Below are 14,379 nucleotides of genomic sequence, written 5' to 3' on the forward strand. Positions count from 1 at the left end.
AAGGGATAAAGGATAAAGCAACACAGAACAAAACACAAGGACATGCCTGGGCACGCTCACACCACATGCACGCTAGAGTCCACAGTTGTTTAGCTTGGAGCATTCGTCGCTTCGCCGTTGGCATCACAGGGTTCCGATGCGGTAGTCATTGCCTTGGCAGTCTCGTCGTAGCAGGCACTCGTCTGGAGACGGTGGAGAAAGCTTCATCAGTAACGTCATCAAATTGCAGGTCTGTTGTGCGCAAACTTGACCATTGTGGAAATTCTGTGCAACTTCCAGTGCGCATTTACTGTGAGCACTGAGGCTGTACCCACTTTAAGGTACAGTTTTAAGTGTCCATGTACCAAAGTGGCCTACCATCAATGGATAAAATGCATCCCATAACATTTTAACATGGAAATAGCTCTTCTATCATGCAGCCTACAGTAGCAGCCAAAGTGTGGTGTTCAATGTAGGCCTACATTCCATGAGACTTTTGAAAAAAACCATTAACCTGTTCAGCCACTTGTTCTTCAGACAAGGAGGTGACTGAAAATGTTGTTGTTTGATGCAAAACAAAAAAACACTTTACAAAATAAAAATGCATTATTATTCCCATACCATTATTCCAAAGAATCAAACAAATGTATGCTACCCTCTGCCTATGGCTTGAATATGCTAAGTAGCCAAGTCTTAAAATACAACACTTTAAGACAAAAGAAAAGCTCTTTACTACTCGTTTTTCAAATATGTCTAGAAATCTGCACGTTTGGTGCTCTTGTAGGAAGCAATCAGTCCCTTATTGCTGACTCCCTGGGCTAATAACTCACTAACTAGCAAAGGAAATTAACAAAATGTGCACATGCAGCTTTTGTTTGGATCTCAAAACAAGCGCTTCTACTACGGGCTACTCATGCTGAAAACACAGTCCAGTTCAAAGTCAATGGCACAAATGGCAGCTCCGATTTTTTTTTTTATGTCGCACAGTTCTGTGTAGAGTACGGGCTGAGTAGTGTGTGACAATGCAATAGAATCCTCCTAGAATCCTATGTGTTCTGTTTTGGTATGTTGCAACTCTAGATCAGTGCTCACCAACCTTTTCTGAGTCAAGATCACTTTGAGTCAAAATGCACGCCGAGATCTACCGCTCCAAGTTTCTTTTTACACGACCTAAAAACTTGTAAGCCTATGCAACATTAACCAATTAAAAACAGTACTGTAGCAATGACTTTTGTGCAGTAAGTTATAGACCCAATACATAATAACTGCATATTGGCTTTGCTTGAATTGCACTTCCAATGCATTGTTGTTCGGGCCATTTTTTTTACAATTGTATTTCAACATTTGAGGTAGGCTATATAATCACACAGGTAATAGATCTGTGCTTGTATTACTTGTGAAGCACAGCTGAGTGAGCATACATTAAAATCATGAGCTTTTTATTTATTTATTTATTATATTATTTTATGCTTAGTCTCGGCGGAGGGAGAGAGCCACAGACTGAGGGTCTGCCTCTCAACACCCCACCGCTCTTCCTTTCCTCCACTGACCAAAAAGGGAGACCGTCTTCCAGCTGATGGTGTCACACGGCATTATTTCTGCCTAATGCACAAATTCATGCTGCTACTCCTCGAGTATGAACAGAGAAATTGAAAAAGTCCTCTATTAAAAAGGACTCAATCTGCTAATAATAACAAGAACGCAAGCCTGTAGATACACTTTCCTACTCATTCATTACTGCTGCAGTGCTTGTTTTAGCGCTGAGTGGAAATGGGAAGAATGTGCATTTTAAAAGTGTTGAATACAAAGTCTTGACAATGCTGCGTAAGAACGTAGACATGAACATATAAACAGCAGCTCTTTGCTGTATTCGTTGACAGTCTCTCTCTAGTCATGGTTTTAAACGTTTTGAAATCTCACAGTATCAATTTTGCTGTAGCTTTCTTTTATGCCTGCTAAGTTACTGCAGACATGGTCATCTGAGCCATCCGATTGGCCAGCGGTAGGCCAACAGTGCACTTGATTTGCTATCTGGGCCCGCCAGGAAGGCAGAGTTTGCACCTTCAGACACCTGAAATGGTTCAAAATGGCAACATTTATTCCACCCGGCGCACAGGGCAGCTGAATCAGGTGCACCTTCCTCCAACAACCCCAGAACAAAAAAAAATAGGAACACAAGGCTTTATCATTGGGTTTTTTACAGAAATGTTTGGTGATCGACTAGGAATGTCTTGAAGATCGACCAGTTGATAGCGATCGACCGGTTGGTGACCACTGCTCTAGAAAATTGAGTGAAGTTCAATCTTATGTTTCTCTCTGTGGGCTGATGTTTCTGTGAGCACAGCTTGGTCACACTCATCCGGTCCCCTCTCCCCAGACACCGTGGCTGAGCACGGCCTGTGTCACTTGTCCTCTTCCATTGCTAGCTTGAATCTGCTGAACAATGCTCCTCTCCTCTGGTGTGGGGGTTACGACTCAGGTCGCTGACTAACACTCCTTATCACAGCTAGACAAACACTGAAAAGGAGGTAAACCAATTCAAAGTAAAGGAAGTCGCTCAAATAAGGAAATAAGAAATAAACCGAAACACCACACGATAGGATACATATTTAAAGCACTTCTAGGTTAATACATTCAAAATAAAGCACACATTGATGGAATAAAGTTGAAGGACTATTGAGTGACTTGCATTTCATCACCCAGACTAGTATGAGTAATTAGTACAGATTTGTGTCACTTTGAGACATGTTTGCAAACTGAAGAAGGGTTACAAAATAAATCAACCTTGAATGCCATAAACCGCTTCCTTAATAACTAATTGTTTTGTGAACGATTCCAAATACGCGACAGGCACTTGAAAGACAAACCTCACCGATTTTTTTTCCCCTCATATTCATCATCTCCAGAACCAATGCACGTTCATACCAGTGTTTACTTTACAAACGGCATCCAAGTGTCCCTTTAAGCACATCATTTTTTTGTCTCTTTAACGAAGCTGCTCTGATTTAAGCACTGTCACAAAAAGTGAACTCTGGGCCAATTAGTAGATGAGGACAGTTGAGCGGGGAGATCACAGGCGGGCAGAGCAATCTGTAGATGCTGTTCAATGCCAACTCCAGAACCGAGGAAGAGGAGGTGGAGAAATCATGGGAGGATGGAGGAGAGGAGCTTATTTACTGTCCATCTTCTTTTTCCGGCAGCGCTCCGCAGCAGGCAGCTACAAAGGTCATTTGAGGTCAATCACAGCTCTAACAGATAGATTGTAGCTGCGCTGCTCGGTACAACCATCTTGTCAGGAAGGCAACTTCTGTTCGCGCGCCCGCTTGATTTGAACCAAGTTCTCCTTAACCTGTCTTTAAGCTATAATGGTAATTATCACTCTCTCTTTCTCTCTCTCACACACACACACACACAGACACACACACACACACACAAACTGATGTAAGAAAACTGTGAAAGCGTGGTATTTTAAAGATGCCAAGCATATGACATATCACCCCCCATCCATGTGCAAGCTACAGTCTGTACAACTATGACATCATCTCCCATCGCTCCCACACATAAATCAATTACCTTAAAGACGTTCTCCAGCTATTTGTTTTACTTTTACTGTTGGAAAGCGATATCCCAAATATACAGTGGGGAGAACAAATTAATGCAAATTAATTACTTAAAAATCATACAATGTGATTTTCTGGATTTTTGTTTTAGATTCCGCCTCTCACAGTTGAAGTGTACCTATGATAAAAAATGACAGACCTCTACATGCTTTGTAAGTAGGAAAACCTGCAAAATACTTGTTCTCCCCACTGTACATACAGTGAAGTACACACACTAAAAGGCAAAAAAAAAATGTTTGCACAAAATAGTGTTGTTTTTAGCCACAGCTGCAAACTTCAAGGAGCTGGTCTGATGGGGAGATGTGATGTCATCAGCCTCTCCCCTTTCTTAAGGAGCCATAGAGAACAAAAGAGGATACCTGGACCACCTATTGAGATGTGCCTTTTGTGAAGTCTATCACATGATAAATGATCTGCAAATGAGACTGGAGCAGGAGTTTACAGCCTTGCATGGAGTATTAGGAGTAGGACTTTAAAGCCTACACTGTTTAAGTGCAATGTTTCATTATGGTAAGGGGCTCAAGCAATCTGGAAAGTGTACCTAGGTGGGCCACTGTAGCTCCGTTGCAGTAACGGTGGTGGTCTGCTAGCTGTGCAACAGGTGTTAAAAACAACGACATGCTCATCTCATTTTCTCCATTATAAGCCGAGGGAACGAGCGGCTCGATCTGGGCTGAACATGTTTACTCAAAGTTAGGGTGACTTTACGGAATGTTCTCTGTGTGGTGGAGAGGGGGATGAGTGGGAGAGGAGGTGGGTTGGGGTGGGGGGTACCAAGAAAGATAAACACTGAAGCAGATGTCTGGCATGGGTCCTGGGATCCATCAACAGACTTATATCCTCTCTGTGTAGCAAGGGACCACCGTGTGTAAATGAGTCTCTGAGCGAGAACGCCACTGCTGCAGTTCCGAGTCCCTCTTCAGATCAGTCTCTTCTCCCTCTCCGTCCTTCAACTCACTATCCCTCCCTTCCTCTCCACGGGGTAGCATCCCCTTCTTTCTCTCTCCAGGCCCAGAGTACCTCTCCAGATCCCTCTCTTCTCCCTCTCCATCCCTCACCATCCCTCTCCTTCTCTCCCCGGGGTGTCGTCCCCCTCTCCTCCCCCCTCGCTCTCTCTCTCCCCTCGCACCCCAGGCTTTGGCTGTGATTATGATAGCCCTTAATTGTCCACTGGGAGTGGGACCAGGCCCATTAGCGCTAGATCAATCTGACTGGGGGATTAGATCACACATGCTGCTAGCTTAATACCCAGGGAGAATTGTTCATGCGTGTGTGTGTGTGCGAGTGCCTGTGTGTGTGTGTGTGTGTGCGTGTGCCTGTGTGTGTGTGACGAACTACTGCTGGCAATGGATTTTCCATCAGATCATGGTTAGAAAAGTAATTGGGGCTCCCTAATATGAGAACGGTGGTATCTGTTCTGTATCTGTCACTGAAGGAGGGAGAACAATGACTTGACCACAATGTGCTGGGGTTACACGAAGCAACTTGGACGCAGCTATGTTGCTTTTTGGATTGCTTCATGCAACACCCCCAGCAACTGATAAGCAATTCATCTGCAACTTGGTGGCATCCAGATCAGTTGCAAACGTTTCAACTTTTGTGAAACTCGTTGCAAGCTACTCAATCAAAACTAATGCTTTTGTCGCGTGATCCATTCGACAGTACAGAACTCCGACCCAGTTGTCATGTCAACACAGCTGTCGCTCACGCTGCCTGTTGCTGCCGGAACCGCCATCAATGTTGATAGAAGCGACATAATTAGTTAAACGGGAGATGTATAAATTGAAATTGGCATCATGGCTAGTAAAGGTTTATGTATGTGGTTTGGCTGTCAATACATTTAATTTTTAAAGTAAACCCAGACCAGTTTCAACTAGCTAGCCTAAGCTTAGTTAGTTGCTAGCCTAAGCTTAGTTAGTTGCTAGCCTAAGCTTAGTTAGTTGCTAGCCTAAGCTTAGTTAGTTGCTAGCCTAAGCTTAGTTAGTTGCTAGCCTAAGCTTAGTTAGTTGCTAGACTAAGCTTAGTTAGTTGCTAGCTTGGTTAGTTAGTCGATAGCTAGCTAGCCAGCTAGAACAGTGCTGGTAGTTTCAATTTGGCTAGATACATTGTACAGACAGCATTTTTTTCTAAATCATTAACGAAAAGGTTCGATTAACAAATTATTTGTGAAAATCACAATGAGGTGAGTCACCCAATAAATGACTGGGAGTTTACATATGGAGTGTGCAACTCTTTTTATTTGTATAGCTTATTGAATCACAATGTAACGCAACAGATGCCATTGGTTTAGAATTTTTAAACCACATTGTTGCATGCCATTTCAATGGTGTTTCAGTTGCTTCGTGTATCAGCAAAGTTGATTGAGATGATGTCACTTGCAACAAACATTTATTGAGAAACTCCAGCCTACAGTCTCTCTTGACCTCTCAGTCTCACCACCTCTTATTTACTCCATCTACACCTCTATTCTCTGTCCCATTGGCTGCTCCATCTACACCTCTATTCTCTGTCCCATTGGCTGCTCCATCTACACCTCTATTCTCTGTCCCATTGGCTGCTCCATCTACACCTCTCTTCTCTGTCCCATTGGCTGCTCCATCTACACCTCTCTTCTCTGTCCCATTGGCTGCTCCATCTACACCTCTATTCTCTGTCCCATTGGCTGCTCCATCTACACCTCTCTGTCCCATTGGCTGCTCCATCTACACCTCTATTCTCTGTCCCATTGGCTGCTCCATCTACACCTCTATTCTCTGTCCCATTGGCTGCTCCATCTGCACCTTTGTTCTCAATCTCGCTTCTGCCCTCTTTTCTCTCTCATTCCCATAGTTGACACTCTGTCCACTCTCCCCCAGGTCTTCTGATGGTGTGTTGGCGGTGGGGACAGTGTTGGTGAGCCGTGTGAACATGGGGGAGATGGAGGAGGGGGACATGGATCACATCACGGCCGACGTGCAGCAAGCCCAGAAGGTGAGGACGTGTGTGTGTGTGTGAGAGTCGTTCCCCTCCAGATGTCCCGGCTAGCACTAATGCTTGCAGGATTAGTCTGTCACTGCTCAAGTGGCCCAATGAGATTCATCAAGCCCTTACAGCCCTTGGATCCTGTGTGTGTGTGTGTGTGTAGGGAGGGGGGGGGGGGTGTAGAGTGTGACGAGAGGGTGAGAGTGGGATAGGGACTCTTAGATACTGAATATGTTTATCATGTGTGTGTGCGTACGGCGTTTGCGTGTGTGTGGGGGAGAGAGAGAGCGCAAGCCAGAGAAGCCATTGGCTCAGACAGCCTGAATGCTGTGTGTGATTATGTGCACAAAGAGCATTAGAGAATTAGAGAGATACATCCTTCTTCTATTTGTGTGGGATAGTCGGCTAAACCCTATGGCCTTATAGCCTTCCTACGAGACTCACCTCGTCTGAATAAATGGCATCTCCCTTGTGAGACCATCCCACCTACAATCAACTATGCTGATCCACCACGACATGCTACTCTGCACCATCTGAGAAACACAGGAATGAGAGCGAGAGAGAGAAAGAGAGAGAGATGATGTCTTCTTCTGAGATCGCCAGGTACCTGAAGAGTGCTCAAACGTCCTCCCAATGGGGTGTTTTCACACCAAAAACAAAGTTTATGTATGTACTTTTCCTTCATTTGACTAGTTATTCCACCCAATGGGAATATTTAGTTTAGTCTAAAATATAATCATATGTGTAGCATATAAGCACTGTACTTGCAACAAGATGTCACGTCTCACTTCTGTTTTCAACGTTTGTTTAGGTTTAGCCATTCTTTCCGACTGGTTAAGGTTTAGGATTGTGTTAAAACTGGAAAAAAATGACTGCCCAGCACTGGGCTTGAACCCGCGATCCTCTGAACCTGGAGCGCACGGTTTAAGATCCTCTATCCCCATCCACAAAGCCCTAGCAAGCCGCAAACCTACTTGATGGTAATAGGCATTCACACTGCCCCTAGTGGATGGTATTGAAGGCATCTCCCGACATCCTGGGGTCCTGGACAAATGTGGAATACTGAAGTTGATCTGGTGTGACCTGGCTGGTAGTTGTGCATGTATGAGGAGGCAGTCAAAATGGATCTGCGTACCGTAGAAATGATGCCTTTCTGAGAGGAGATAACATAACTCCGTAGCATAGGGTGTTCACTGACCCAGTCTAATTGTAGTCTGTTGACACTTCTCCTCGTTGGAGCAAATTACCTTTGCGCACTCTCTCTGTGTGTGTGTGTGTGTGTGTGTGTGTGTGTGTGTGTGTGTGTGTGTGTGTGTGTGTGTGTGTGTGTGTGTGTGTGTGTGTGTGTGTGTGTGTGTGTGTGTGTGTGTGTGTGTGTGTGTGTGTGTGTGTTTTACCACTGTGAGTAAATCAGTCACAGAGAGCAGTCTTATATAATTGACTGGGGCTTTAACATGGCTGGCTGCCTCTGGTTCCTGCTCTCTTTTGATGGTGTCGTGTGTCTGTGTGTGTGTGTGTGTGTGTGTGTGTGTGTGTGTGTGTGTGTGTGTGTGTGTGTGTGTGTGTGTGTGGGTGGACAATTTATCTTAATGTTTTCACAAACATTTTTGTATTGTTTTTCAGTTAAAACTGTAAGAAGAGTTTAATAAAACTTGAATTCCCGATACAACTGTGCTGCTGCCAGCAACAGTCGGGGTCTCACGCTGCGTCCCTCTCAGATAGCTCAGCGTTGCACCTGTACTGCCATTACTCTACCTCAATCCCACCTCGCAAAGTTAGCAGTTCCTTCTCAATTAACTTCTCAATGTATTGCCATACAGGACTCCACTGTTGTTGCTTGCCTTTCTCTGCCACTGCAATGATGTGGTGGTAGAGAGTTGACTCCAAAATAATAGGTTGCACGTTGACTCCGGGTGTCGACTTTCATTTCTTAGTGTCAGGATTCTTAAAATTCTGTATTTTTGGAATGGTGGAGACTGATTAGCTGCCGCACTTCTGAGAACACAAACACTCACATCTTTCATAGCGAGCTAGCGAGGGACGGGGAGAGAGGGGAGGGGCACAATACAGGCCCGTCGGCCACCAGGCACACAGAGTCAGAACCGTGCACTAGGCCTATCTATCGGCTATCAAAAGCTGTATCTTGCAATGGAATGCTTTATCTTGCAATGGAATGCTGTATCTTGCTATTTCTTAGCTTGCATTGTCTCGGAACTTCAGTAAAGCAAAGCCAATCATCAATGAATAGGCTACGTTACTGAGACGAGTGAAATGCAACACTTCGCTCTCATGCAGTCACACACGGTCTCTGTTCGCTTCATGCAGTCACACACGGTCTCTGTTCGCTTCACGCAGTTACACACGGTCTTTGTTCGCTTCATGCAGTCACACACGGTCTCTGTTCGCTTCACGCAGTCACACACGGTCTCTGTTCGCTTCACGCAGTCACACACGGTCTCTGTTCGCTTCATGCAGTCACACACTGTCTCTGTTCCCTTCACTCAGTCTTCACGGTCTCTGTTCGCTTCACGCAGTCACACACGGTCTCTGTTCGCTTCACGCAGTCACACACGGTCTCTGTTTGCTACCTTGTTTCACTATATTCCCCTGATGTGAAGAAAGCTACCTTGTTTCTCTATGTTCCCCTGACGTGAAGAAAGCTACCTTGTTTCCCTATATTATCCTGACGTAAATGAAGCTACCTTGTTTCACTATATTCCCCTGATGTGAAGAAAGCTACCTTGTTTCTCTATGTTCCCCTGACGTGAAGAAAGCTACCTTGTTTCATTATATTCCCCTGACGTAAATGAAGCTACCTTGTTTCACTATATTCCCCTGATGTGAAGAAAGCTACCTTGTTTCACTATATTCCCCTGACGTGAAGAAATCTACCTTGTTTCACTATGTTCCCCTGACGTGAAGAAATCTACCTTGTTTCACTATGTTCCCCTGACGTGAAGAAAGCTACCTTGTTTCAATATGTTCCCCTGACGTGAAGAAAGCTACCTTGTTTCATTATATTCCCCTGACGTAAATGAAGCTACCTTGTTTCACTATGTTCCCCTGACGTGAAGAAAGCTACCTTGTTTCAATATGTTCCCCTGACGTGAAGAAAGCTACCTTGTTTCATTATATTCCCCTGACGTAAATGAAGCTACCTTGTTTCACTATATTCCCCTGACGTGAAGAAAGCTACCTTGTTTCACTATATTCCCCTGACGTAAATGAAGCTACCTTGTTTCACTATGTTCCCCTGACGTGAAGAAAGCTACCTTGTTTCAATATGTTCCCCTGACGTGAAGAAAGCTACCTTGTTTCATTATATTCCCCTGACGTAAATGAAGCTACCTTGTTTCACTATATTCCCCTGACGTGAAGAAAGCTACCTTGTTTCACTATATTCCCCTGATGTAAATGAAGCTACCTTGTTTCGCTAAATTCCACTTTTTTCGCAAAAGTAGCAGTCCTAGTAATTGGTAAAGTGTATTTCTGATGGTTTGTCAGCCTCGATGCCACTGACAGAGAGGCCTGAAAACTGTTGGTTGTCACTAGCACTTTGATGTCTTGTCCCGCACGCATCATCAAAAAGGGACATTCAGCAGCTGTGATGGGAAGATACTCATTATCAAAGGGGACGGTGACAAACACATGGAGTGTTCTTGAGTGACGGAGGGTCTGTCTGTCTGTCTCTGTCGGTCTCTGTCGGTCTCTGTCGGTCTCTGTCGGTCTCTGTCTGTCTCTCTCTGTCTCTCTCTGTCTCTGTCTCTGTGTCTGTCTGTCATTTACCTCCTGCTGTCCCAAAAAACACTGAGCTAAATGAATATGTATTTAAAGAGCAAGACATGCTGAACCAACAACATGTCAAGCTAGACGTGGCCGCCCCGCTGCTCAGAGAAAAGCAGAGTTCAATGTACATTCATATGTGTGTGTTCTCTCTCTCTCTCTTCTTTCCACAGTGCACCTTAGTTTGTGAGTCATCACAGGGAACCCCAATCGACAAAGATAATAGCCCCCTGACGGGTGCTGGTAAGTTCAACTACGCTTGTTCCTTCTACCTTTAAACACCTATAATTTAACTGCTGACTTCCATCGTCCTTGTAACATTGTAATCAGTGGGAAGAGGTTTAAGGCTAATTTCATCCCCTCTAATTTGATTCCCCTTCCTCCTCCTGTCTAACCAACCACCCCAATCTCTCATCGTGAAATTAGTTTATTACTGAAAAGATTTCTTAGGTTTTTTTTGCATTTTCTCTTAAAAAAACCTATTACACCCCTGTAATTACCATGACCTAGTGTTACCCCCAAAAGCAGCTTGAAATTGACATAGTGTAATCAAGTGATACATTAAGTTAACCCACGTATACTTCTTGGTTTTCTCATTGGAAAGTGCGCCGCCCTTGACTAACCTTCTCCCGCCAAAGAGATTTGAAGTCTCAATGGGGCTATACCCAGTTTGATTAAAAAAACTCATATTATTCATTCTCAGATTAAAACGGGAAGCCTTGGTTTAAGTAAGTAAAGGGAGGGAGAGCCAGTTGACAGTGGAAAAGGTGTGAGACTTGGCCAACGGTGGCTCTAATGGAATCCACCCCTTTGTAACCTTTAATTCATTATCTACAGCACCATACCAGTGTCTCCGATGACATCATCGTGGGACCTTTTCTTCCTTTCTATTTGACTACCAAATGTAGAAAATGCCTTTTTCAAACATCTAGACACTGGTATGGGTGCAGGACAGGACTAATATGATGTATATAAAATGGTGAAGTGCCCCTTTAAAGCAGGTAATTATATCCCCAGACAAGGTGAACGTCCGCCTGCCTCCCTTGGCTGCTCCAGTCCTGGTTCTATATCTGTTCTGTGTGGACTGGCTGGAGAGGCAGACCAGCGGAAGCGGCGCCACGTCGATCCTGTGATACCAATTAAGGGAGAAGCCCCCGAATGGCGCAACACACTTCGCTTGTTACCCGATCACTGGGAGCGGGGAGAATCGAGCAGAAACACCAGGAGTGAGAAAAAAGAGAGAGGGAAAGAGGGAGGAGGAGAAGGAGAGACTTGAGAAGGTCACTGCTCCCTGCGGTGTTGGGAATATAAAGCTCTTCTTTCCCTTTTCTCATCACTCGTTCCTCTCCAGAGGGGAAAAGAAACCATTCTGAGTCTCCAACTCCGTCCTCCTCTTCTTCTATGCTTTCTTTTTTTCTTTCCCTTCCTCATTATCGTATCTCGGTACTTTCTAGAAAGTCTTATCTTCGTCTTTTTCTCTGTCTCTATTTCCGTCCTCAGCGTGTGTTGGTATGACTTTCCTTACAGCGCTGTTCTCTATACCCGTCGTCATTGTCACTATCTGTCGCAATTAGCTAGCGAGAGGCAGGCACCAGGGGGCTGTGCCACCCGCCTTCCTGCGCGGGGTGGGTTGCAGGAAGGCGGGTGGCACAGCTGTGTCCCATCACTATAACACGCTCCCCGCAGACTTAGAGAGATTGACTAATGCAATTTAGCCATTCACTTGTATTACCTTTCAGAGGGGGGAGAGCGGAGAAGGATGCACACACACACATGCACACAAACACACACACAATACACACACACAGGAGGGGGGACGACGACCAGGGAAGAAGTAATTTCCTTAAGAGGTGTGGGGAGAAGAGGAAGGAGCAATCTGATTGGCCTTCAGATTAGCGTGGCGGCGGGGGGAGGTCAGAGGTTAATCTGCTCCTTCGACCGTGTGCAAGGAGGAAGTACCAGTCATCCCTTCATCTCGCTCTCAATCTGTCCCTCTCACCTCTCCCTCTCTCTTTTTAATTCCGATTTACTCTTTGAAATGCCCTCTAGAATCCTGTCCCTCTCCACACAGCAGCAGCAACAGTATCATTTAATAATCCAAGATCAACCTCTCCATTTCAAATCATAGCTGTACTTTTTCATTTGATGTAATCATGAATATAATGATTATGAAAAAATAATGGCTTAAAAATCCTCAGAGGAAGTTTCCGCACCTATTTCGAGTAATTCCTGTCCTAGAAAGAAAATCCTCGTTTTAGGCTCCACCTCGAAGACTGACACAGGCTGCTAACACATATTCAGGAATTGGGGGTGGGAACGTTGTGGTGATTTCCAGGTGTAGCAGAGAAATGACAACAAATAGGCCACTGACTGACAGCTGTCAGTGTAATTAGCTAGCATGCTAAGCTAACCTTAGCCAGCTAATGAAAGTTGTGAAAAAGTCGATTTCTACTGGTGTGGGTGTTGAACCCTTTCTTATTTTTCACTTTTCACACTATTGTGTTGATTGCCGACCTCAGCCATACTCTACCAGATCAGATATCATCTTTTTCACATGGTCCTCTCTAGCCTGGTTCCAGGAACTATGGTGGATGGGCTTGGCTCTAGTCTGTCCTAGCCAACCTTCCAGGGGCCTGATTCCTACCTCTCTGACTGTCCTTGACACTGAACTGAACACCGCATTGCTTCCCACCCCAGTGCCTCTAGTAAAAGTCACCCCTGACACATTATCCGCCAATTAGAAGGTCTCTCCACTGCCACACCGCCCCTCGTTGTGCCCGAACATCACAAGGTTGTCACTACACTCTCCAACGCTCTGTTGCCTTCTGTGTGGGACATGGGACCCGGAATACCCAGGACAAAGTGCTCAGAATAAGGCCCTGACATTGAAAAGGGATGACGGAGAGAGGGCCAGTCTCTGTATTGAATTCGCACCTAGGAAAGTAAATGGATGGCAAATGGATGCATATGGTAATGGAGCCTCTCCTCCCCTCCTCTCCTCCCCTCCTCTCCTCTCCTCCCCTCCTCCCCTTCCTCTCCTCTCCTCTCCTCTCCTCTCCTCCTCTCCTCTCCTCCCCTCCTCCCCTTCCTCTCCTCTCCTCTCCTCTCCTCTCCTCTCCTCTCCTCTCCTCTCCTCTCCTCTCCTCTCCTCTCCTCTCCTCTCCTCTCCTCTCCCCTCCCCTCCCCTCCCCTCCCCTCCCCTCCCCTCCTCTCCTCTCCTCTCCCCTCCTCTCCTCTCCTCTCCTCTCCTCCCCTCCTCCCCTTCCTCTCCCCTCCTCTCCTCTCCTCTCCTCTCCCCTCCTCTCTTCCTCTCCTCCCCTTCCTCTCCCCACCTCTCTCCTCTCCTCCAGGAGTTGGACTGACATTACCACTGTTAGTTGGTTGGTTGCAGCTTCACAAGGAAGAGGGGAAGTTATTTTATTTTTTAAAAGGGAGGAATAAGTGCTTGGGTCACACTTGTGATTCCCAACCCTCGGTGCCGTGTAGCTTTTTTGGAAGCATTACACATCTTGAAGCCTCCGTTTTCAATGGTGAAGTCTCTTCTACTACTATCGGAGCGCTACAGCTTATTACTATTGAGTGACTTCCTTCCAGAACGCTAGCGTGGCCTCTAAGAGAAGGAGCAACGGCAGCGAACTGCGAATAGCTGTTTGAGGCGTACGGCTTTTTCCGGCTTTCTCGCCCAGTGACTGCCAGCACACTGATAAGAGTATTAAAGCTGTTTTTTGGTTGCCGCGTGATTGCTGCTAATAGCCACTCTAGGAAGAAATAGGAAGAGGAGTGTAAGGGTTTAATTTGAATGGGGTTTAATAGGAGAAGATGGTGAGGCAAAGTTTGGGGAGTCAACCATCTTCCCTTTCCTTCACTGCTCTATCATAAACAAATCATTCAAATGGGAATCAAATCCAATGAAGGAATTGTTTAATAATGAAAGAATCATTTAATGGGCTGACCTGAGATCTCTTATATTCTTCATTTTCTAAGTCTTGGAGAGAGAGATGTGGAAAGAGCGATAGAAAGAGAGAGATGCAGCTCT

General features: G+C 45.4%; 1 protein-coding gene across 5 annotated transcripts in view; it reads left to right on the forward strand.

The window, feature by feature from the left end:
• Positions 1-14,379, forward strand: part of LOC139419032 (type II inositol 3,4-bisphosphate 4-phosphatase-like) — a 218,981-nt gene that overhangs the window by 130,473 nt on the left and 74,129 nt on the right. For all 5 annotated transcript variants that reach the window (XM_071168887.1, XM_071168888.1, XM_071168884.1 and 2 more), the window contains 2 exons: positions 6,455-6,569; positions 10,517-10,586. In XM_071168887.1, the coding sequence (XP_071024988.1) occupies positions 6,507-6,569; positions 10,517-10,586 (133 nt within the window). In that variant the 5' untranslated portion in view covers positions 6,455-6,506. The remainder of the gene's footprint in view (positions 1-6,454; positions 6,570-10,516; positions 10,587-14,379) is intronic.

The sequence above is a fragment of the Oncorhynchus clarkii genome, chromosome 10 (genome assembly GCF_045791955.1).
Source record: "Oncorhynchus clarkii lewisi isolate Uvic-CL-2024 chromosome 10, UVic_Ocla_1.0, whole genome shotgun sequence".
NCBI classification, from domain to species: Eukaryota; Metazoa; Chordata; class Actinopteri; order Salmoniformes; family Salmonidae; genus Oncorhynchus; species Oncorhynchus clarkii.